Here is a 25,682-nt window from a genome sequence, read left to right on the forward strand (position 1 = left end):
CGCGCCCCCGCCCGCCCGCCTGCCTGCCGGCTCCCGCGCCCCGCGCCCCGCCCGCGGACGCAGCTCGGCCCTGCCGGCTCACCCTAGCTTGACTCCCCGCGAGGGCTGTGGGGAGGGGGCGAGGAGGAGGAGCCGAGGAGGAGCGACGGGGAGGAAGGTGAGACTGGGGGAGGGGGCCGAGCGACCAGCGCTCGCGAGGAGGCGAGGGCTCCTCGCGAAAGTGTGCGCAACGCCCAGAAGCGTCCACAGGCTCCGATGCTGGGAGAAGACGTGGAGGCCTCTTGGGGAACCGCGACGACTCTTATGATGACGCAATAGTCATGAAAAATTATTTACGTATATTTAAACTCCACCCGGAAGGCAGGATCCATTCTGTCGGCCTCTAAGTGCACAACAGAACTAGAAATCGGGAAGGAAGAAAGGGCAAGAGAGTTAAAAAAATTTTTTTTAATTTTTAAAAAATTTTCACTCTCACGCACGGGGTGATGGGGGAGGGGTGGCGGTGGTCCCTGAGCTGGAAAGTAGGGACTCCTGACTTACTGCTCCGTCCCGCCTCCCACCATCCCCACCACCCCATGCTGTTCACGGCAGAGCTTGAGTCATTTACTACGAAACTGGTGTCTAAGGGAGTTACAGCATCTTGAACCACTGACGCACCCCCGCACCAGCCAGAGAAGGGAGACTCTGCGACTCTGGATGCGGCGGGTGTACCTTTGCTCCCCCTATAGGCGACATTCTCTGAGGCCCCTTTACAGTCCCAGTGTCCCTCGAAGGTGTTAGGTTGTGATCCCTGAGGAGTGATACACTCTAGAGCTCTAAGACGCGGCCTGTGATCCAGGCAACCACCCCTGTCTTCCTGCCTGGGCGATGCTTGCTTGGAAACACCCGTCAGGCCAGGTCGCGTTCACTCGCCAACAGTGCTGCTTCTAACTTTAGGCCCTGGGGCCGGGGGGTGGGGGGGAGAATACTCTGCACGTAGCCACCACACCCTCCCTCCCCTTGCTGACAGGAGATAAATCGCTTCCTTTCATCAGTTCACAGGATCAGAAAATGCTGTGTTGAGAGGCACCGCAGAGGTCAACTGGACCACCTTCCCTTAGATCTCCCTGAGGTTGCAGGTAAGCAAATTGAGACGCAGAGAGGTGAAGTGGTTATGTCAAAGGCTTCCAGCTAATTCCAGCATTCAAGGACTTGGAACACACTTTGGGAAATGCTCAGTTATGTCCTCACGCCACACTTCCCAGGCCTCAACTCTCAAACCCCAAATCTGATTTCCATTGTCCTGCAAGACTTCCTGGATTCTTGGAAGTTCCTTGTGGGGTCCCCCTGAACGTCTCACCGGACCCCTCCATTTGTGTCTGAGTGTGGGTATTTACATTGCCAGCTGCTTTAGGTTATGCAGTGAATCTGGAAGATATTTTTTATGTACTGAATGACAGGTTAAGGAAGGCAGTTCAGTGCCTTGAAGTCAGATCTTGGTTCAAGACTAGTCTCTGCCACTTCCTTCTAGAGGGGAAGAAAGGAGCACTTGCCCCCTTTGCCTACAGGACTACTTCTTCAGACAGCATTTGCTGGGACTGGGATTGTGAAAGGAGGGTCTATCAGGAGAGGTTAAGGAACTACCGGGCGCACTCAGCCTAGAGAGGGCATTTGGGTCTGGCTCTGACGGTACTTAGCAGTGTGACCTTGAGCATATGCCACTTCTGTTCTTGGGGCCTCTGCTTTCTCATCTATAAATGTGAGCTCATCCATAAGGGTGAGGTCAGGGCTCACCTTTGACAACGCTAGGGCTCTTCACAATGTGTCCTGAGAGATCCTGGCAAAAGCTTTGGGCCAGGGGAGAAGCAGTTGCTAGAGACATGGGGACGGCCTTTTTGAGGGATAATGAGGTCTGTCCCAGGACTGGAGGATGGAGGCTTCCCCCACTGAGGACTCCAGCCTCTCTGTTCTCATGCTGCTTTTCAGTGTGGCAGATATTTACCAGGGATCCAGAGAGCTGGAGGATTAGCTCTAGAACCTTGAAAACTGGAAGGAACTCCAGGTTCTGGATGCTTTGGGAGAAGCTCTGGGAATATCAGAACACTCCAAGTGGGGAACTGCTGTCAGATGAATCATGCAGTGGTGACTTCATTGATGACGGTGACCTCATCCCTTTGGCCCATAGAAAAGCCAAGACTGACTGCCAGGAGTACTTTGAGCTCTGGACTGATTCCACCAGTTGAATGTAGAGTAGGAGGGAGACGGGAGACTTATCCTGGATGCCCAGGTCAGCCCAATGATGGGTTAGCTGGAAGGACCAAACAGATCTCAACAAATAATTACTATATAATGTGATCAGTGCTGTGATCGAGGATAAAGAACAGTCTTCGGCAAGTGCAGGGAGGCTGTTAGTACCTAGCTCTAGATGTGCTGAGGAAGGATTTGCAGAAGGGTGTCATTGGCCTGGGGGTTAAGAGGCCAATAGGAGTAAGATAAGAATGCCTAGGAAAGACAACCCTGCCCCCCAGCAAGAAGGAACAGCACACAACTTCTTGGGAATGGTGAGCCGTGTAGGTGGACAGAATGCAGGATTAGTGGTGCAGGGCAACTGGTTTGTATGTAATTGAGAACTATGTGATGCTGCCAGGCCATGGGCCTCTGGAAACCACGTTAAGAGCATGCAGGGCCCCACCGGGCATGCAGGGCTCCACCAGAACCTTGAAGAATGGAAGAGACTCACAGGATATTCACGAGTTCCTATTTCTGGTTATCCCTGGGACCCTGTCGTACCTACTGGTCTTCAGTTAGTCACTTGATTTAACAAGTCCCCCTTCCCTTTTTGCCTAGTGGGTGTGGGTTGGTTTTCTGTCACTGGTAACCAAGGGAATCTTTACTATGTTAGTATTATCACTACAGTTGAGATAAGTGATGTGCAGTGAAATTCAGAAATTTGCCCAAAGTCATGTAGCTGGTAAGTGGCAGAGCTAGCTTTCAAAATGGTCAGTCTTCTGAGCTCATGCTACTTCCCATGTTCCACAGGAAGGAGGCATTAAAAGTTTTTCAGTAGGAAATGACAAGTTTAGAGCTGTCTTTTGAGAAGATCACTCTGGGAGTGGTGTTAGAACATGGATTTAGAGGGGACGAGAGTGAAGGCAGAGGAAGTGAGGAGAGAGGTCACGAAGGTCTGAACCAGGCATGGCTGTGTAAATGAAGAGGAGGCCATGGGTAGCAGGATATTTTAATTAATTAATTTTTGGCTGCATTGGGTCTTTGTTGCTGTGTGCGGGCTTTCTCTAGTTGCGGTGAGCGGGGGCTACTCTTCGTTGTGGTGTGCGGGCTTCTCGTTGCAGTGGTTTCTTTTGTTGCAGAGCATGGGCTCTAGGCACGTGGGCTTCAGTAGTTGTGGCACGTGGGCTCAGTAGTTGTGGCTCACAGGCTTAGTTGCTCCGTGGCATGTGAGATCTTCCAGGACCAGGGCTCGAACCCGTGTCCCCTGCATTGGCAGGTGGATTCTTAATTGCTGTGCCACCAGGGAAGTCCCTAGCAGGATATTTAGATGACCAAGTCCACAGGGCTTGGTAACACAGCATGGGGAAGGGCTAGGATACCTCTGAGGCGTTATCCATTGACGTATGATTCCATTGACGTATTCCTTCTCTCCATTCCTTTTTAATCTCCTCTGTTTTTATCCTCCTTATTTTAGTTTTCTTCCTTACTTTTAAAAACTTTCCCATCTCCTCTTGGTGCCTAACCATGAGACCAACTGCCTAAATCAAGCTGAGAGTAGATCTCTAGAAGGACATTAAGTTTCTGTCATTTTGTTTGTGTTCCCTCACATTCACCCCCAAAATGGAAAACTGGATTCCAATGGATCATTTGGTGTCATGATGCTTTGGGTTGCAAGTAATAGGAAAGTCAACCCAAACTGGCTTCAACAGCAAAGGGAGTATATGGACTTCTTTGACTGAAACATACAGAAGTAGCTCAAGCTTCGGGCATGGCTTGATCAAAACTCTGGATCTATTTTTTTCTTCACTTCTCTCAGTTTTTCTCTTCTCTTTGGGCCAGCTTCCTACTTAGGTTGCTTTCTCTCTTGAAAACAGAATGGTTGTACCAGGTCCAGGCATTACCACCCGTACACCACACTGCCCAGGAGGAGAAAGAGCTTCTCTTGACTCACTGACTGCACAAAAGTCTTGGACTTTCTCTGATCAGATTAGCTGAGTTCATCATGGTGGCCAGCAGAATGTCAGACGCTCGTTGCCTTAGGCCTGGGCTATTGGCCATCCCTGAAACCATCACTGTGACAAGGGATTGGGACTATCCTGATTAGGCCTATCAGGGCCCACCCGAAGGCCAGGATTTTAATCCCACTTAGATTCTACGGTTCCTGCACAGCGGGCGGCAGGCATCGCAGGCATGGGGGAATATATGCTGGGGAGGCGACCAGCGATATCTATTACATCTGGATTGTTGCCCACCAGTCAAAGTTTCTAGGCCTCCCCAAGCTATACTAGAAATAAAGAACTTTAGGAAAAGCAGATTTCAAGGGAACAAGGAAGTGAGAAGGATCTAAAATCTATGATTTGTTTCAAATTTCAGTCAGTTGGTTTGTCAGTACATGAATCCATGCTTGGTGTGAATCCCTAATTCTTGTCTGATAGTAGGTACACTCTGCCCCCTTCAAATTTCCTCCTTAGAGTTACTGGTAAGGAGGTAAAGTGGTTATCCTTTTACCCCGTCCCCTCTGCTCTTCAGTTATGCTTCTTGTCTCCATACATGCTTCTTTTCTCTTTGCAGACTGCAGACTCTTCATTCCCCAGAGCTCTCTTGCTTCCCAGACTTCACCTGTCCCACGATCATAGCATCATGCTATGTGCCATACCTATTCCTCTTTTCCTTCCCACCACTAAAACCTCCCATCTGCATCCTTTTCTCTTAGGGCTCAGATGTAATATACATTGCACATTTTTTTAGCTAAGATACTAATGGCTTAAACACTGCAGCAATGACCTTTCTTAAAGGTCAGTGGTTCCCAATGATCAGAATGATAAAAAAAATCCAATAAATCTGGCTCACTTGCTTTTCATTTCTAGTTATGTTTCTAGAATGCATCTAGATCTCTTTTTTCCAGTTCATTACATACCAGGAACTCAGAAGTAAACCCCAGCCTCTGAGAATTTGGGCTCAAGCATCTTTAATAATGTTTTCCGATCTTCATTCCTAACTATCTTTTGCTGCAGCCTAGGTCAGGAGACCAGTCATTATACCTGATGGCATTGCCCCCATTGCTGAATCATGAAAAGGACACTTCTTTAGAGGTTGCTGGTGCAGAATACTCATATGATCTGGGAGTGACCACCTCTTATAAGGTCCAAAGGAGGCTGGATCATAGATCCCTCTTCCAGAAATGAAATTAATGATTTTATTCCAGGCTTCAGTACTAAGAGTGCCAGAAAACCATCTGAGACTCATTTATGATTGTTCTTGCACAGTGGATGTTGTGGTCACTGAGTATTATAAGCACGTTTTGAATTTGGGAAATCTCCCACTTCGTAAGTCATGGTAGGAAGAAAAGATCGCCCCTTATGGAAGCCGAAAGTTACAGACCCTTGCTTTCATTGTCAGACTCAAGAGCTGAAGTGACTAGAGTTAAATACAGGCACGCTTTCTGGAGGTTGCAGCTTTAGTGTTGGGTACACAACTCAGTACTAAACACAGGAAGTGGCACACAGGGTGGGTGGTGGTGTTGGTTGTGGTGTGACTGAGTTCCTGGTGCAGAAGTGACTGCCGTACACACTGACTGTCTAGAATTTGGTGGCAGCGATGACACCAGAAGTGATTTTCTCATCAGAGCAGGTCCTGAGGCGTGTGTTGGGCGTGGCTCCTGGAAAGACAGTCTTGAGCAGCTGTACCAGCCTGCCCACGATCTTGTGTGCTGTGCATGGTCCTTGGAGGTTCCTTTGCTGTGCAGTTAGCCCCTGACAGCTTCTGTTCCTCGCACCGCAGCCTCTTGAGAAGAGGTTGGAGGAGTGGATCGCTATATTGAATGTGCTTCCTGCAGTGGGAGCAGAGATTCCCACTTCTACCAGACCAACCTATGTCTTAGTCCATTCGGGCTGCTATAACAAAATGCCACACACTGGGTAGCTAATAAACAACAGAACTTTATTTTTCATAGCTCTGGGGGATGGAAATCCAGGATCAGGGTACCAGCATGGTTGGGGAGGGCCCTCTTCTGGGTTGCAGACATGGCAGAAGGGGCAAAGGGACTCTGTTGGGCCTCATTTATAAGGGCGCTAATCCCACTCATGAGACCTCTACCCTCATGACCTACTCACCTCTCGAAGGCCCCTACTAAGACCATTACTTTGGGCATTAGGTTCCAGCATACGAATTTTGCGGGGACACGTTCAATCTATATACCTTCCTAATGTAAGCAATTCGAAACTTGCACAAAATATATGAAATCACTGTTTTCAGATGTTGAACATAGCACAGGACTGTGATTTCTGAAAGAAAGGAGCAAATGAGGCAAGCTCTACTACTAATTACCCTTTCTGCTGGAAGTACTTTCTGAATTGCAGCACAGTAAGGGGGAACCAAAGTTGACCATAGTGATCTTGCTGAGTCCAAGAGACAGCTGAGGAGACTTTTCAAGGCTGAGTACCAGATAGGGGGGAGTGTCCTCTTGAGTCTGTTGCTGATACTAAGTTGCTCATGCATAGAGTGAAACTCCACCATGGTAGGCAAAGAACTGCCAGGGAACATGAGCTGATTGGTTCCCAGGGCTCACACAGGGCTGGGGGATGTTTAAGTTTCAACCAGCCAATGTGAAGAGACCTATTGAATGTCCAAAGAAATCAGTAGAAACTCCAGAAGGGTTATGCATTAGTAGAAGGGCTAAATTAGCCCTGAAGTAAAAGCAATTCTAGACCCCCAAGCCTCATATAGAACGAATTTATCCACTATTATGATAACTGCTGAGCAAAACAAATGTCATCAGTTTTTTAAGGACAACAACAAAATAAAGACATTAAACAACATAAATTTCAGAAGGTCAAGAGTCACTAGATATGTAAAGAATAGAGAACTGTAACCAGAAAAATCAATCAATAGAAACAAACCCAGAAATGACAGACGTAATGGAATTGGCAGGCAAAGACTTAAAAAAGAATTAGAAATAAACCCAAAGATTTAAAGGAAAATGGGAACATGGGGAGGAAGGAAATGGAAGATATAAAAAGGAACCAAGGGCTTCCCTGGTGGCGCAGTGGTTAAGAATCTGCCTGCCAATGCAGGGGACACAAGAGAAGCCACCGCAGTGAGGAGCCCGCACAACCCAACGAAGTGTAGCCCTCGCTCGCTGCAACTAGAGAAAGCCTGTGTGCAGCAACGAAGACTCCATGCAGCCAAAAATAAATAAATAAATAAAAATTTTTAAAAAAGTAACCAAATCAAACTTCTAGAGTTTAAGAATACAATACCTGAAATGAAAAATTCACTGACTGAGCTTAACAGCTGATTGGACACTGTAGAAGAAAGTACCTGTGACATTGAAGACGTAGCAGTATCCAAACTAAAGAGAAAAAGACTAATGGAATAAAACAAAACAAAAAACACCATAGCTGTATCCTAAACTCTGCATTCCTGAGACCTTCAGTTAAAGATAGGAATTTCCAGCAGATGTCATTGGGGCAGGACTAACTGTCAACCCCTTTACAATGATAGTGAAATAATTTTTTTAAAATTAATTTTTATTTTTGGCTGTGTTGGGTCTTCATTGCTATGCGTGGGCTTATTAGGGTGGTTTCTCTTGTTGTGGAGCACAAGCTCTAGGTGCGTGGGCTTCGGTAGTTGTGGCATGCGGGCTCAGTAGTTGTGGCTTGTGGGCTCTAGAGTGCAGGCTCAGTACTTGTGGCGCATGGGCTTAGTTGCTCCGTGGCATGTGGGATCTTCCCGGACCAGAGCTCAAACCCATGTCCCCTGCATTGGCAGGTGGATTCTTAATCACTACACCACCAGGGAAGTCCCTGAAATAATTTTATGTTGGCTGGTAAACGCTTCCTACCCTGAACCCACCTCTACCCCCACCATGCTCCAGTCAACCTAGGCCTTTCCCTGGCTCCCTCTGACTTTCTGATTCAACATCTAAAGGATAATGCCCCCAGCAGAGAAGGAGGCCTTCAAGACCCTGTTCCAGCAGAGGCAGGACTATTTTGGTTGGTTGGTCGTTAATTATGTCAAGTGTCATCCCTGAGTGGGGTGTAGGTTAGGATTGTGAGAGCCTTGCCTGGGACTTCAAATCACCTCTCTGAGTAGAATAGTCTCAACCAGAGGACCCTGGGCAAATTCATTTAAATAATTTAGATTTTAAAAATTCTTGTTGAGCTCTGTGTTGCAGGAACGTGGGTGGGACAGGAGGAGGTGTCCCCCTTGTGGCAGGCCACTGCAGCACCTCTTCCATCTTCATATTCCTCTCTCCTCATCTGAAAGACAGTTACAAATCCCTAGGATTGTGACAGTCTATACGGGAGACTCTTTCCTCGCTACCCATCCATTCATCTGTGGGTCCAACAAATAATGCTTAACGCTACTGCTATGTACTAGACTCTGGGTGAAGTGTTAAGATGAGGGCAGAGGGGGTCAGAAATAGCACTTTTCCCAACCAGGTCATTGTGGAAGTCACTATGCATGGTGAGGGACAGAGTTGGGTGGATACACTCTCCTCCTCGCCAACCAGTACCTTCGCTGCGTCTGGGGTTGAGCTGTGTCTCTCAGCAGAGGTGAAGCCAGTCAGGACTATCACAGTGAGAGCTAAGTCAATACTAAAGGAGCGCTTGGCATCTGAATGCATCCCCTGATCCGGGGACGGGTACCAAACGTTCCTGATGTCCCTGAACTAGCAGAGCATCTGCTCTCGGGCCTGTCCCTGGCTCTGGCTCAGAGGCTGGAGGCTTGGCCGGCCAGCTCCCTCTGAAGGGCTTGTGTCCTGGGGCTCCTCGCCGACTTCAAACCCACCCTCTGGCCCCTGGAGGCTTTCTGGGCTGACTGCTGGCCCGCATCTACCACCCCACAGGCAGCTTGGGAGTGCAGTTCTGGGAAGGACAGGGTGACTGGGGTGGTGTTTTGTGAATGACGACCTCTGACGTTCACCTAGCACTTTACAAAGCTTCTTCACTCCTCACATCGTTTGGCTTTCACAAAATTCCTCATTAACACCCTTTCCGTAAACAGATGAGGCTTTGTGTCTTTATCCAGATGGAATTCAGGCAGATTGTGAACCTTTATCCAGATCACCCGGCCTGTGAGTGACATCAGGACCGAAACTTTTACCTTTGATGCCCCGTCCAGCGCACTTCTCATGACACCAGCTATGGCCCGTGGGGGCATCCGAGCCAGAGAGAGGCCTCCTACTTCAGGGGCAGCCTGGTGCCCACCCTTGGTTACCATCCCGTGACGTCCTGTGACCAACCAGCCCGTGGGACACACTCAATAGATAGTAGCCATATAAGCTGCTTATACATCTTGTAGCGAGAATCTCAGACCACTCCCACCCACCCCCATCCCCACCTTAAAGGGGGCCTGTTTTGGGGGACGAATACTTTGATAAATCGATTGTGGGAGAACTTACAAGGGTCTGCTTGAGTAACGATGGTTGTTTTCTAAGGAGGGTGGATTCAATTAACATGAAGTCAGTGTTTTCCAAATGTTTTGTACAGCAAATCACAGTAACCCATACATTTTCATTGTGAACCAGAATACGTATGTACATATATATCATATATTTAACAAAGGTTTGACAGAACAACACTTAAACTTAACTACCTGTAATGAACTCTGGGTTTTCTATTCCATTTGGCTTCACGGCCCACACTTTGAAAAACCCTGCTCTAGGGGCTCTGCTGAGTGGCTACCTGGCTGGCAGCTGGAGTTGAGTGCTCAGGACCACAAAGTTGTAAGAACTCCTACAACTAAACAACAAAAACAACCTGATTTTTAAAATGGGCAAAAGGCCTGAATAGACATTTCTCCAAAGAAAATATGTAAATGCCCAATAAGCATGTGAAAAGATATTCAACATCACTAATCATTAGGAAAATGCAAATCAAAACTATAATGAGTACCACCTCACACCCATTAGGAAAGCTGTTATCAAAAAACCAGAAAATAACAAAAATTGGTGAGGATGTGAAGAAATTGGAACGCTTGTTGCATTGCTGGTGAGATTATAAAATGGTGCAGCCGCTGGGGAAAATGGTGGGGCAGTTTCCTCAAAAAAGGAAACAGCATTGCCATGTGATCCAGCAATTCCACTTCTAGGTAAGTACCCCAAAGAATTGAAAGCAGAGACTTGAACAGATACTTGTACACCCACATTCAGAGGAATGTTATTCACAATAGCCAAAAGGTGGAAGCAACCCAGATGTCCATTGATGACTGAACAAAATGTGATATGTACATACAATGGAATGTTCTTCAGCCTTATAAAGGAAGGAGATTCTGACAAGTGCTATGACATGGATGAATCTTGAAGACATTATGCTAAGCGAAATAAGTCAGTCACAAAGGACAAATATTAAATGATTCCACCTCTATGAGGTTCCTAGAATAATCAAATTCATAGACACAAAGTAGCATGGTGGTTGCCAGGGACTAGGGAGAGGAGGGAATGGGGGTTAGTGTTTGATGGGTACGAAGTTCTGGAGATGATTGGTGGTGTCTGTTGCACAACAATGTGAATATATTTAATGCCACTGAACATTACTTAGTGGTTAAAATGATAAAAACTTATGTGTGTTTTACCACAATAAGACAAAGAAAAAAGATAAATGGATTTTACTTTTTAAATGGGATTTCCGGCTTCTCTAAAATATCAGATCTTGTGCCCAAGTCCCCATTTCCAAAAGGCAGCAGAAGCCTGGGCCCTTTAGGCAGGGATGAAACAGAAGGGCCTTTTTTTTTTGCAGGTGGGGGGAACCACCACTGAAAACCTTTAGCTATGCAACTTTGTGGCAAATTGCTCTTGGGGGGAACTTGATTCCTTTGAAGTAACCTTCCTGCAGACATTTGAAAAGGAGAAATCAAGTTGTGAATTCTTTTTTTATATATAAATTTTTTTATTTTATTTATTTATTTTTGGCTGCGTTGGGTGTTTGTTGCTGCGCGCGGCCTTTCTCTAATTGTGGCGAGCGGGGGCTACTCTTCATTGCAGTGCACCGGCTTCTCATTGCAGTGGCCTCTTGTTGCGGAGCGCGGGCTCTAGGCACGCGGGCTTCAGTAGTTGTGGCACATGGACTCAGTAATTGTGGCTCGCGGGCTCTAGAGCGCAAGCTCAGTAGTTGTGGCGCACGGGCTTAGTTGCTCCGCGGCATGTGGGATCTTCCTGGACCAGGGATCAAACCCATGTCCCCTGCATTGGCAGGTGGATTCTTAACTACTGCGCCACCAGGGAAGCCCTAAGTTGTGAATTCTTAATGTAAATTATTTGGGGAGAAATGTTTCTGACCCTGCCCGGTTCTCTCCTTTATATTACCTGCCTGCCTGTAGTGGCATTAGCTTTCTCCAGCCCCAACCAAAGCCTGCTTTGCCACTGGGATGGAGTTCTTAGATTAAAACTGTATGTGTCCCCTTAGTTATCAGCAATTGAAGCAGGGATAAAGCTTTGTGGACACTTCTCTGATTTCCGCTCTGGGTGTCTCCTTTTACTTTCAGACCAAATGAACTCTCTGGCTGCTGCTTTGTCTCCCCACAGCTGGCTCGGGAGGGAGCAGGGTGCATCACACCCGCTTTCCCACATCTTCACGCTGAGCTGAGCTGCTCAGCCCTGTGGGTGGAGCTGCAGCAGGTGCTGCCAGGGCCAGTCCCTGAGTCATCAAACCTGCTGGCTCTTGTACCACATCTCCTTCCATCTCGTGTTCATGTCCAAGCCCTCATCCATGCAGTCTCAACCCGGCATTTACTTACAGCCAGGCTCTCCTGCCTCCACCATCACCAGGCTAATCTTTCTAAACCCAGGTATGGCCAAGTTACATCCCTACTGAGAAGCCTTTGATAGGGCTCCTTAGCCTAATGTCCCAGCTCTCAGTGTGACATTTCAAACCTTCCCCAGTTGAACTCCATCTTTCTAGACATCACTCACTCCCACTGCCACTGCAGGCCTGTCTGCTGCCACACCAATCTGTTCTCTGCACTCAGACCTCCTACACATTCCCAGTACGGTGTCTCTGCCCACAGTATTCTCCCTGTCTAGACAATCTCACTCTCTCTTCCTGCTTCTCAGAATTGTTTGTTCTTCAGTGCCCATCTGTACTTCTCCCTCCCAGCTTGACCCCTTGCTCAGAGGACGACTCCTTCAGCTGAAGCCTGTGGCCACACAGCCTGTGTGCTCTCCTGGCTTTTATCACATCCCATGTTGGGTGCAGGTACCTTTCCATATTTCTGAACCAAAGTCCTCTCTGGAAACCCCAAGGTATTGCTTCGAGTCAGGTATCCATCACAGCTTGATCGATTCTTGCCTATTTGGATAAATCCTCCTTCACGAATACTGTCTACTAGCTAACCTTTTCCAGGTGACCTGCCTCCAGTTAAAACATGTGTGGTCACTAATGGTGTGTCCCAAACCACCCACTACATGGTCTGCCTGGTTGCAGAGAAGTTCATTATAAAAGAGCCCATGGTGAGCTGGGGAGGGGCTTTTAGGGATTGGATCCCTTCATTTGCTTAGCTTTCTTGGAACTGCTGATTCCTAACAGATCACACTGTAGTGTGATTTCCTGTTTACCTGTACATCTCCCTCATGACGTCGTAGGCTTGGGAGGTGGGCTGGTGTCTGCTTGTTCTCTATCTCCAGTGTCTACACAGTGCCTGGCACATGGTAGATGTTCAACAAATATTTCTTGAAAGACAGAAAAGGGAATGCCCCCTTCCCACATATTTATTTATAAATTATTTATTTATCTGGTTGCGGCAAGTGCGCTCCTTAGTTGTGACTCTCTCAGGCTCCTTAGTTGTGGCATGTGTGCTCCTTAGTTGTGGCATGTGTGCTCCTTAGTTGAGGCCAGTGGGCTCCTTAGTTGTGGTTCATGGGCTCCTTAGTTGCAGCTTGCTGGTTCCTTAGTTGTGGCACGTGGGCTCCTTAGTTGCAGTAGGTGGGCTACTTAGTTGCAGCTCGCCGGCTCCTTAGTCATGGCATGAGAACTCTTAGTTGTGGCATGCATGTGGGATCTAGTTCCCTGACCAGGGATCAAACCCCAGCCTCCTGCCTTGGGAGCATGGAGTCTTAACCACTGCTCCATCAGGGAAGTCCCCCTTCCCACATGTTTAGTATTTAAATTTAGTATTCTAAATTGCTTCGCCCACTTCCTGGGCCCTGCAAGTTGCCCCATGCTCCAAGCTCTGGAAAGCCCCTTCCCTTCCTCACGCTGTAATGTCTGAGTGTCTGGAGGCCCTGGTTTGGCGCTGCTTCTCTTTCAGCCAGGGTTACGGAGCCCACACCCAGACACATCCACCCTCAGACTTACTTACAAATCCCAGCTAGAATGAGGAACAGTTGCTTCAGGGTCTGGGCAGGGCTTCAGGGTGACGGACACATTTTGCCCACCAAGCACGCCTGCCACCCCTTCTTCCCGCTAATGGTGACGAGGATTCCCCAAGGTGCACACCGGATCACACAGGTGAGGCCGGGGAGGAGAGATTTCCAAGCCCACACTTCCTCTAAGAATGCCTCTTATACCTACAAATACAAAATCATCAGTTTTGAAATGTCTTCTTCCCTAAGGTCGTAAGAAGGGGTTTCTGGGGATGCTGGCAATGTCCTGCTGCTTGACCCGGGTGCTGGTTACAGGATATTTGCCTCATAATAATTCATTAAGCCATACACTTTTCTGAATGTGTATTACATTTCACAGTAAAAAAGAAAGTACCCCACACACACCCGCCCCAGCCTCAGGGCCTTAATCCAATCAATTCATGTTTAACCAGTGCCTGTCTGCATCCAGCCCCTGCTAGAGAAAGAGATTCTTGTCCTCAAGGAATTTCCTGGAGGAAGGAAGGTAACTAGAGCATCAGAAGACTCTGAATCCAGCTCTGAATTATATCTGGAAAATAGGCCATGCTGTCATTTTGAGGAGGAGTCCAGAGGTCAAGGAGGTAGTGGGGCTCAAACTGGACTGAAGATGTAGGTGGGATTTAGGTAAGTGGAGAGGAGCGGAGGAAGGCATTGTAGCTGAGAGAACTGTAAGATCAAGAGCTGTTAGGTAAGACTGAGCCTGATGTGTCTGGGGGGCAATGAAGAAACCCTAGTACTGAATAGTTGTTTTTGTTTTTTTTTTTGCAGTACGTGGGCCTCTCACTGTTGCGGCCTCTCCCGTTGTGAAGCACAGGCTCCAGACGCGCAGGCTCAGCGGCCACGGCTCACGGGCCCAGCTGCTCCGCGGCATGTGGGATCTTCCCAGACCGGGGCACAAACCCGTGTCCCCTGCATCGGCAGGCGGACTCTCAACCACTGCGCCACCAGGGAAGCCCAGTACTCAATAGTTTATGGGAGTACGACTGTCTTGGAGAGCTCTAGATCTGCCCCCAGCCCCAAACATGGGCAGGGTGGATGCCACTTACAGTGCAAGCCTGCCTTATCTGAATGGAGAATCCTGTGCCCTTGTGCAAGAGCCGACACGTGTGTTTCACATTTCTTAAGTTCGTTTTGTTGTTTTGTTCAAGCCACAGGCTCAAGTGGGCTCATAATCCCCATCCCAGACAGACTGGAAGTTACATCTGCCAGACACATTACTCGGGCACCCGAGTTCATGCAGAGACATTTACTTGTTCAATTCCTGACTTTTAGCCCTGCCCCACCCTGCAGCTGCCTTCAAGTCCCAGCACTGATAGACTGAGTAGAAGTGGGAGTCAGAAGAAGTATGAGAACTCAGGACTGCAGATTCAGAGACTGTGACAGGTTGTGGGATGACTCTACCCCAGCCTCAGCCCAAGAGCCCTGGAATTCCAGGACTTTACCTACCATCACCAAGGATATGGCTGGCCACCTGAGACCATGGGTGAATGTGCCACGAGTGCCGGGAGGTTCCCAAACTCCATGCAGGGCTCCTAATTTGAATATAAGGAAGCAAGACTAGGATGTGTTTCTACTTATTTTAGGGAGTGGAACTCAAATCAGTCATAAGTACTCTGTACACACAGAGAGTGACTGTGATGAGGCTTAAAGCGGAGGGGAAGAGCTAGTAATAATATAGTACTAGTGATGCTGATAATGACAGTAACTACCAAGCGTGAAGATTAACTTTGTGCTTAGCAGTATGCTAAACATTCACTTCTTTCATTTAAGCCTCACAATAATCCTATGATGTGCATGCTATTATTATTTCCATTTTACGGATGGAGAAACTGAGGCTTCAAGGCATGAGCTGCTTTCCCAAAGTCATATAAATGTTAAGTGCAGAAGTAGGATCTGAATTCCAGCAGTCTTACTCCAGCAACCATACTGTGGAAGCCGGCGATGCCTCCTTAAGCCCTGTCTGGGCTTGGAGAGGATGTCCTCCCTGATGGACCGGAGCATGCCAGCCCCTGTGGCTGGTGTGGCATTCTGAAAGGCTGTCTGGCAAGTTTTGCTTGCTCTGGTTTCTCACTAAAACAACCTTTGGATTTGGCTTCCCAGGCGACTCACATACAGGAAAAGAGGGCCATGACCTGCCAACATGACAGCTGTATTTTTCACTAGGAACTTAATAAACTGGCTGCCTGGGTTCACATACATACCTGTTTCTGACAGCTTGGTTAAGGTGAGCCCACCCCAGAGCTGAGGCCCACCATGTGCCAACTTAATTGAGATTCTGGGCATGAAAGCGTAGCCCCCAGCTGAGGCCTCTGTGCCAAGGAAATTCCTCTTGGCCTCCTTTTGGCTGGTTTGGCCCGCCTTCCCCAGTGACAGTCTGGCTCTTTGGATTCGAGCTGCCTGGTCAAACTGTGAGGGTCTGCAGAAAGAAGGAAGCAACAGTGCCAGGTTCCAGTGCGTGTTCCAAGTTCCACATTCTGCCTACAGACGCCCGGCGCCAGAGCAAAGGCTGGCCCTTGGCAGTGGACTGGTAAGGATTTGTCTGGTACATTTTTTCCTTTACACACTTAACCTGGGACTTCCTGCATCTCTTACTCTCTCTGCTTTCATTCATGGTGGCTTCCAAAGCTGGTGATTAGCAGGGTTACCCAGAGAGCCCTTTTTTAAAAATATTTAATGGACTTGTCTTATTTAGGAGCAGAGAATGTTTTGCTCTGTTTACAAAAGTGCAGTTTAAGAAAAATTACATCCTAAAATAGTGGGAATGGGTGGGGTAAATCATTTTCTTTTTAACTTCCAATGACAGTTTGTAAGGTTGAACTCGAAGTCTTGGTCTTTGTCAGAAACACGGGGTTGTTTTTCCACCAAGCTTGGTGAATGGTGCATCTTTCTGGGACAGCATTCTTTTTTTTTATTCTTTTTTTTTTTTTTTTTTTTGCAGTACGTGGGCCTCTCACTGTTGTAGCCTCTCCCGTTGCGGAGCACAGGCTCCGGACGCGCAGGCTCAGCGGCCATGGCTCACGGTCCTAGCCGCTGCGCGGCATGTGGGATCTTCCCGGACCGGGACACGAACCCGTGTCCCCTGCATCGGCAGGCGGACTCTCAACCACTGCGCCACCAGGGAAGCCCCCCCTGTTTTTTAACTGTAAAAGACACATAACATGAAATCTACCCTCTTAACAAAATTTTAAGTGTACAGTACAGTATTAACTATATGCACATTGTTGTACAGCAGATCTCTTTTTCACCTTGCATGATTGAAACTTTATACCCATTAAACACAACTTTCTGATTCCCCTCCACCTGGCCCCTGGCAACCATCATTCTACTTTCTGCTCCTGTGAATTTGACTACTTCAGATCCCTCATTTAAGTGTAATCATGCAGTATTTTTCCTGTGACTGGCTTATTTCACTTAGCATAGTAATGTCCTCAAGGTTCATCTATTATGTAGCATATGACAGGATTTCCTTTCATATTTAAGGCAAAATAATATTTCATTCAATGTATATACAACATTTTCTTTATCCATTCAATCATGAGTAGACATTTAGGTTGTTTCCACCTCTTGGTTATTGTGAATAAAGCTCCAATGAACATGGGAATGCAAATATCTCTTTGAGATCCTGTTTTCAGTTCTTTTGGATAAATATCCAGAAGTGAGATTGTTGGATCATACGGGAGTCTTTAATCCATTTTGAGTTGATTTCTGTATATGATGTAAGATGAGGGTCCAATTTCATTCTTTTGCATGAGATATTTAGTTTTCCTAGTACCATTTGTTGAAGAGACTATTCCCATTGTGTAGTCTTGGCACCCTTGTTTGAAGATTATTTTACTGTATTTGTGTGGGTTTATTTCTAGGATCTCTATTCTGTTATATTGGTCTATCTGTCTGCTAGTACTATGCTGTTTCGATTACTGTAGGCTTGTAATATATTTTGAAGTTAGGAGTGTGAAGCCTCCAGCTTTGTTCTCTTTCAAGATTGTTTTTGCTATTCAGGGTTCTTTGTGGTTTCACATGAATTTTAGGATTGTTTTTTCTATTTCTTAAAAGAATGCCGTTGAGACTTTGATAGGAATAGCACTGAATTTGTAGATCACTTTGAGTAGTATGAACAGTATTAAGTCTTCTAATCCATGAACATGGGATGTCTTTCCATTTATTTGTGTCTTTAAATTCTTTCAGCAGTGATTTGTAGTTTTTAGTGTTCAACTATTTAGCTTCCTTGGTTAAATTTATTCCTAGTATTTTGTTCTTTTTGATGATATTGTAAATGGAATTGTTTTCTTAATTTTCCTTTTGGATTACTCATTTTTATTGTATAGAAACAATTGCTTTTTATATGTTGATTTTGTATCTCTCCAATTTTGATGTCTTTTTTGTCTTTCTCATGTCTAATTGCTGTAGCTAGGACTTCCAATGTTATGTTGAATAAAAGTGGCAAGGGTGGACATCCTTGCCTTCCTTATTCCTGATGTTAGAAGAAAAGCTTTCAGTTTTTCACTGTTGTGTATGAATGATGTTAGCTGTGCACTTTTCATATATGATCTGCATTATATAGAGGTAATTTCCTTCTATTCCTAGTTCGTTTTTTTTGATCATGAAAGGATGTTTAATTTTGTCAAATGCCTTTTCTGCATCTACTGAGATGATCATGTGATTTTATCTTTCTTTCTGTTAATGTGGTGTATCGCATTGATTGATTTTTGTATGTTGAACCATCCTTGCATTCCAGGGATAAATCCCACTTGGTCATGGTGTATAATTCTTTTAATGTGCTATTGAATTCGGTTTGCTAATATTTTGTTGAGATTTTTGCATCTGTGTTCATCAGGGATATTGGTTTGCAGTTTTCTCTTCTTGTAGTGTCTTTCTGGCTTTGGTATCAGGATAATGCTGACCTCTTAAAATGAATTTGAAAGGGTTCCCTTCTCTTCAGTTTTCTGGAAGAGTTCTCAGGAGTTGGCATTAATTTTTTAAAAAAATTTTGTAGAGGGCTTCCCTGGTGGCACAGTGCTTGAGAGTCCGCCTGCCGATGCAGGGGACACGGGTTCGTGCCCCGGTCCGGGAAGATCCCACGTGCCATGGAGCGGCTGGGCCCGTGAGCCATGGCCGCTGAGCCTGCACGTCCAGAGCCTGTGCTCTGCAACGGGAGAGGCCACAACAGTGAGAGGCCCGTGTACCGCAAAAAAAAAAATAATAAATAAATAAAAAATTGTAGAATTCTCCTTTGAGGCTATCTGGTCTTGGGCTTTTTTTTTTTTTGGTTGGGAGGTTTTGATTACTGGTTCAATCTCCTTACTAGTTATAGATAAGTTCAGATTTTCTATTTCTGCATGGTTCAGCCTTGGTAGGTAGTATGTTTCTAGGAATTTATCCATTTCTTTTAGGTTTTCCAATTTGTTGGTGTATGGTTGTTCAGAGTAGTCCCTTACAATGCTTTTTATTTCTGTGGCATCGGTATAATGATTTTATATATTTGAGTCTTCTTTTTTTCTTAGTCTAGCTAAAGGTTGTCAGTTTTATCTTTTCAAAAGCTAACTCTTAGTTTCATTGATTCTTTTCCATTTTTCTATTTCATTTATTTCTGCCCTAATTTTTATTATTTCCTTCCTTCTGCTAATTTTGGGCTTAGTTTTTCTTTTCCTAGTTCCTTAATGTATAAAGTTAAGTTGCATATTTGAAATCTTTCTTTTTAGACGTAGGCTTTTGCAGCTATAAACTTTTCTTAGTACCGCTTTTGCTGCGTCCCAAGTTTTGCTATGTGTATTTCATTTTTGTTTGTCTCAAGATATTTTCTGATTTCCCTTTAGATATCTTCTTTGGTCCATTGGTTGTTCAAGAGAGTGTTGTTTAATTTCTACATATTTGTGTTTTCCATCTTTCCTTCTGCTACTGATTTCTAGCTTAATTCCATTGTGGTTAGAAAAGATACTTGGTATGATTTCAGTCTTCTTAAGTTTGTTAAGGCTTTGTTTGTGACCTAACATGTAATCCATGCTGGAGAGTGTTAAAACTGTGCTTGAAAAAAATGTGTGTTTTGCTGCTGGTGGTGGAATATTTTGCTGTGTTGTCTGTTAGGTCTATTTGATCTATATCATTGTTAAAGTCCTGTGTTTCCTTATTGATCTTCTCTCTGGATAGTTTATTCATTATTGGAAGTGAGATATTGACATCTCTTAATATTACTGTGTTCCTGACTATTACTTCCTTCAGTTCTGTTAATGTTTACTTTATATATTTGGGTACTCTGATGTTGGGTGCATATATATCTATAGTTACTATATCTTCTTAGTGAATTGACCTTTTTATCATTATAAAATGTCCTTCTTTTACTCTTATGACAGTTTTTGACTTAAAATATATTTTATATGATATAAGTATGGCTACTCCTGCTCTCTTTTGGTTACCATTAGCACAGAATATCTTTCTCTATCCTTTCACTTTCAGCCTGTGTGTGTTCTTAAACCTAAAGTGAGTCTCCTATAGACAGCATATAATTGGATCTTGTTTTGTTTTTAATTTATTCAGCCACTCTATAGCTTTTGATTAGGGAGTTTAATTTACATTTAAAATAGTTACTTATAAAGAAGGATGTGCTATTGTCATTTTGTTCATTGTTTTCTGTCTGCTTTGTAGCTTTTTTTTGCCCCTCTCTTGATGTCTTTGTGTTTCACTGATTTGTTTTAGTGACATGATTTGATTCCTTTCTCATTTTTGTTTGTGAATCTGGGTGTCTGTTTCCTTCCTCAGACTTGGGGAGTTTGGAGCCATTATTTCTTCAAATAAGATTTCTGCTCCTTTCTTTCTGTCTCTTCACCTTCTGGGGCTCCTATATTACATATATTAATCCACTTGATGGTGTTCCATATGTCTCTTAGGCTTTCTTCACTTTAAAAAAATTTGCTTCTCCAACAATAATAGATAATTTCAAATGGCCTGTCCTCGAGTTTGCTGTTTATTTCTTCTCCATAATCAAGTCTATTGTTGAACACCTCTAGTGAATTTTTCAATTCAGTTATTGTATTCTTTAGCTCCAAATTTTCTGTTCGGTTCTTTTTAATATTTTCCATCTCTTTATTGCTAGTCTTATTTTTTTCATATACCATTTTCCTGGGCTCGTTAAGCATCCCAGTGCGTCTTTTTTTTTTCTTTTCTATTACGGTTTATTACAGGATATTGAATATAGTTTCCTGCGCTATACAATAGGACTGTATTGTTTATCCATTCTATATATAATAGTTTGCATCTGCTAGTCCCAAACTCCCAATCCAACCCTCCCCCGCACTCCCTACCCCTTGGCAACACAAGTCTGTTCTCTATGTCTGAGTCTGTTTCTTTTTTGTAGATAAGTTCATTTGTGTCATATTTTATATTCCACATATAAGTGATATCGTATGGCATTTGTCTTTCTCTTTCTGACTTACTTTGTTTAGTGCAGTAATCTCTGAGTCCATCCATGTAGCTGCAAATGACATTATTTCATTCTTTTTTATGACTGAGTAATATTCCATTGTATATATATAACCACATCTTCTTTATCCATTCATCTGTCAATGGACATTTAGGTTGTTTCCATGTCTTGGCTATTGTAAATAGTGCTGCTATGAACATAGGGGTGCATGTATCTTTTCAAATTATAGTTTTGTTTGGATATATGCCCAGGAGTGGGGTTGCTGGATCATATGGCAACTCTATTTTTAATTTTTTTTTTTTTTTTTTTTTTGCGGTACCTGGGCCTCTCATTGTTGTGACCTCTCCCATTGCGGAGCACAGGCTCGGGACGCGCAGGCTCAGCGGCCATGGCTCACGGGCCCAGCCGTTCCACGGCATGTGGGATCTTCCCGGACCAGGACACGAACCCGTGTCCCCTGCATCGGCAGGCGGACTCTCAACCACTGCACCACCAGGGAAGCCCTATTTTTAATTTTTTGAGGAACCTCCATACTGTTCTCCATAGTGAGTACACCAGTTTACATTCCCACCAACAGTATAGGAGGGTCCAGGGAGTCTTTTTAAGATATGGATTCCCAGACCCTACTGGCAGAAATACTAATTCAGTAGTCTGGAGTGGGGCCTGGAAAGCTGTATTTCTGAAAGGTCCCCTGGTGATTCATATGTACATCTAGGTTTGGAAACCACTTCCAGTTAAAAGACTACCTTCAACCCCTCCCAGCTTGCAGTTCTCTCCAGGATGCCACCATCTGCCTGTGAGTTTTCTGTCTCTTTGAATCAGTTGAGGCTCTAAAAATCTTTTTGCTTCAAGGCAACCTTCCTGGATTTTGCTTCAAGGCAACCTTCCTGTTTAACCACAAGTTTCTTATGACTCTCCCCAGCCCTCTCCAACCCAAAATGTGCCTACATTTTCCATTTTTGTATTAATTTGGCATTTCCATTCTCTCCACTTGCTATCTGTGATTGAGCCATTGCTGACGAGAAGTCTTCCTGAGGTCTGCCCTAATCATCTCATTATTATTTGATGACAAAAAGGTGGTGAGTGTAGTAGAAATGGAACTCTGGGAACCCAGGTTTGGGTCTCTGTTCTACTAGGGTATGACCTTGGACAGGTTGCTTTCCCTCTCTGGGCTTCAGTTTCCTCCAAGTGATTCATGAATAGATGGTCTCCATGATCCTTCCCTTTGGACTCTGACTATATCCTTCCTCCCCTCATGCATTCCACAGCTCAGAATGTGGAACTCTGGAGACACTCCTGAAACTCTGCCCTAAGTCAAAGGAACCAGAGAGCCCACCAGTTCTCCCTCCACCTCCCTTTCCAGGAGCAGCCATGGCCCTGAGTGATGTCAATGTGCAGAAGCAGATTAAGCAGATGATGGCTTTCATTGAGCAGGAAGCCAACGAGAAGGCAGAAGAGATAGATGCCAAGGCTGAGGAAGAGTTCAGCATTGAGAAGGGACGCCTTGTGCAAACCCAGCGACTGAAGATTATGGAGTATTATGAGAAGAAAGAGAAGCAGATAGAGCAGCAGAAGAAAATCCAGATGTCTGCCATGAGGAATCAGGCAAGGCTGAAAGTCCTGAGAGCCCGAAACGACCTCGTCTCAGAGTTGCTGAATGATGCAAAGCTGAGACTCAGCAGGCTCGTGGCAGACCCAGTATTTTACCAGGGGCTGCTGGATAAACTCGTGCTCCAGGGGCTGCTCCGACTGCTGGAGCCCGTGGTGATTGTACGCTGCAGGCCGCAGGACCTCCTCCTGGTGGAGGCTGCAGTGCAAAAAGCCATCCCTCAATACACGACAGTCTCCCACAAACGTGTGGAAGTCCAAGTTGACAGAGGGGTGCAACTGGCTACAGATGCGGCTGGAGGTGTGGAGGTCTACAGTGGTGATCAGAGAATAATGGTTTCCAATACTCTGGAAAGTCGACTGGATCTCTTATCCCAGCAAAAGATGCCAGAAATACGAAAGGCCTTGTTTGGAGCCAGTGCCAACAGGAAGTTCTTTCTATAAGCCTCTAGGAAGTGAAGCTCATGTTGAATTTCTAAGCTATAAAAGCATGAGTTATTAGGACAAAGGAAACCAGTAATATCTCCTCCTCTTTTTTGCTCTGGTATTAGTCTGTCTTCATAAAATACCCTTTGACTAGCTAAAGGCATTACACTTTGGAATAAAGCCTGACTTAGTGCTTAGCAACCTATTTCCAATTTATCTACACATATTACAGCCTCTTGTCAGTTGTACAGTCTGTGTTGAAGGGAGTAGAGACATCTGCTCTTTAGCTCGTCCTCAAACTGAGATGTGAATGGTATTCTTGACCTATGGGTCTGGGTGTTCTAAAGCTCTTTAATATGTATGTGAAGTTTGTTTTTCTTCTTTTGTCTCAGCTTCTTGTTCTTATTTAATAAGGTCTAGAACTCTTTTTCATGTGTAGAGGGTCAACTTCATGGGTGTATGGTGAGTGCAGTCACACAGAGCTCCATGTCAGAAGAGCCTGGCACTTGGGGTCTAATGCTTTATAGCCACTGTCTGGAAATTCTTAATTTTATATTTGCATGTGTCCTTTATAAGTGAAGTCCAGTGGGACTTTGGAGCATGTGTCAGGGACTTGGACCTTGGCTCACACGTAGTACTGATTCCCGAAGCCTACCCATCTCCCTGGGTTGGGTTCTTGACCACCCACTTCCAGCACCCTGGTGCTCTAAGACCCTGCCTTCCCTTCCCTCAACTAGTGCTCATTGCTGCCCTCTGCCCAGTGTGCATGCAGGGAGGGTCTGTATGCTCCGTAGAATCTTAGGGCTGGGCATAATGGTGGCCATCTCTGCTCAGCTTGGCAGCTCCATGGCACATTCAGCAGGTGACTTGGTGAGCTTGGGTCTCTCACCCACCAGATACTGGGCACATCTCAGTGTGGAGGTTTAAAGACCCTGGGGTTCACCTGTCTCCTGTGGATTGGATCAGCCAGCCTGTTGGAATGGGAGATGCCTGGCTTGGCTTTCCTGACTCCAGCCTCGGTACAATGCATAGATCTGGGGGCTGGTGGGAAGGAGGGCCCAGCAGTTGTCAAGGTTGCTGGGCCTGAGTCTCGGGGAGGGATCTTCAGGAGCTTATAAGGGTCTGCACTTGCCCTGTGAAGTATCCTGTGCCTGATGGAGTTCTCCATTAGACAACTCGGTGTCTGGGGGCGACTTGGACTCATCTCTTGTGACCAGCTGGGTGCATCTTCTGGGAGAAGCCAAGAAATACAGTCACTGTGGTGATTCTCTATCTGGGCATTGCACAGTATAAAGATAAATGATAAAAGTCATGCTAAGGATTTTATATTGTAATTTTTATTTACTTAGACATTAAATAGCAAATAAACACCACGACAAGCCAAAAGAGAGACTGCAGAAGAAAAGAAAAAGCTTTATAAGTATTTTAGTACCTTTAACTGTACTTTTTGAACAAAGGATTCCACAGTTTCATTTTACACTGGGCCCCATAAATTATGTAGCTGGTTCTGCATGTGTATGGTGATTTAAAGTCTAATTTATGCCTGAGTGTGATTTATGTATTAAAGTAGAAGTTTTTTGAAGAAAAGAACCCCCAGGCAACTCTGCCAAGGGCAAAGGTTGGCTTGTGTGGTCAGGAATTTATAAGGAACAGAAATCCCATGAAGCTCAAACACAGAGTAGGAGGCAGGTTATTAGTAAACAGGGGTGTGTCAAGGGAGCTCGGGACAGGAATCTGTCAATGGTCTCAGGGGAGGGCTGGAACTGGGCATCAGAAAGCTTTCTGAAGTCCTCTAGATGGCTAGTTCATTTTCTTTTTTAAGCAGTGACTTTTTCTACTGTCCATTTTATTTTTTTATTATAATTATTTTTTAAACGTAAGGACTGATACTCTATTTTTTTATCTTTTTTTTTTTTTTGGCTGCATTGGGTCTTTGTTGCTGCGTGTGGGCTTTCTCTAGTTGCAGCGAGCGGGGGCTACTCTTCTTTGCGGTGTGCAGGCTTCTCACTGCAGTGGCTTCTCTTAGTGTGGAGCACGGGTTCTAGGTCACGGGCTTCAGAAGTTGCAGCACATGGGCTTCAGTAGTTGTGGCACGTGGGCTCAGGAGTTGTGGCACATGGGCTTAGTTGCTCCGCAGCATGTGGGATCTTCACAGACCAGGGATTGAACCCGTGTCCCCTGCATTGGCAGGTGGATTCTTGCACCACCAGTGAAGTCCTCTACTGTCCATTTTAAATGGTGGAGTTTGCATGGTCCCCAGAGTTTACATGTAGTAGTTCCAGAAACAAATTTGCTTTTCTTGGAGTTATTTCCTCTTTTCTTAGAAGGAATCCATTTGGCTCAATTCAGATTAGATGTCCACCTACAGTCCAGTTGGTGTCTGGGGCAGTTCTAAGAGAAAAGGGGGTCTTTGTCAGCTGGACAGACTCCTTAAAGGGTGTCTTCTTTGTGGGCCCTTTTGAGTTGTGAATTGACTCATTCATTGAAAATTTTCTGAATGCCAGCAATGAGCTAGGTGCTATGCTAGCTCCTGGGCTGCAAAGAATACCATCTGGTCCTGTCCTCTAATTATGGACACATACACAGATGATAACATGGTGATGATACAACGTGGAAGTGCTGTATTCAGCGTACTGTGGAAATACAGTAGCAGGTAGAGAGAGAGGTTCACAGAACGCTCCGAGA

The 25,682-nt window shown here is 45.4% G+C and overlaps 2 protein-coding genes across 3 annotated transcripts in view; one reads left to right on the forward strand and one right to left on the reverse strand.

The window, feature by feature from the left end:
• On the forward strand, positions 1 to 25,629 carry ATP6V1E2 (ATPase H+ transporting V1 subunit E2). Of its 2 annotated transcripts, none has more exons than XM_030857765.3 (4): positions 1 to 157; positions 1,035 to 1,118; positions 14,318 to 16,076; positions 22,327 to 25,629. In XM_030857765.3, exon 4 carries the CDS (start codon positions 22,335 to 22,337, stop codon positions 23,013 to 23,015), a length of 681 nt encoding a protein of 226 aa, XP_030713625.1. In that variant the 5' UTR covers positions 1 to 157; positions 1,035 to 1,118; positions 14,318 to 16,076; positions 22,327 to 22,334; the 3' UTR covers positions 23,016 to 25,629. The 2 variants fall into 2 exon arrangements, with proteins under 2 accessions (XP_030713625.1, XP_030713624.1); XM_030857764.3 differs by having other exon boundaries at positions 22,232 to 25,628.
• TMEM247 (transmembrane protein 247) overlaps positions 24,110 to 25,682 on the reverse strand; it is a 29,228-nt gene continuing 27,655 nt past the window's right edge. The window contains 1 exon segment of the mRNA XM_060309233.2: positions 24,110 to 24,227. Within this exon segment, the coding sequence (XP_060165216.2) occupies positions 24,110 to 24,227 (118 nt within the window).

Source organism: Globicephala melas, chromosome 12 (assembly GCF_963455315.2).
Source record: "Globicephala melas chromosome 12, mGloMel1.2, whole genome shotgun sequence".
Taxonomy (NCBI): Eukaryota; Metazoa; Chordata; class Mammalia; order Artiodactyla; family Delphinidae; genus Globicephala; species Globicephala melas.

Excerpts from the sequence above, each read along its gene's own strand:
- ATP6V1E2 (XM_030857765.3), top strand. The coding sequence starts at position 22,335 with ATGGCCCTGAGTGATGTCAATGTGCAGAAGCAGATTAAGCAGATGATG.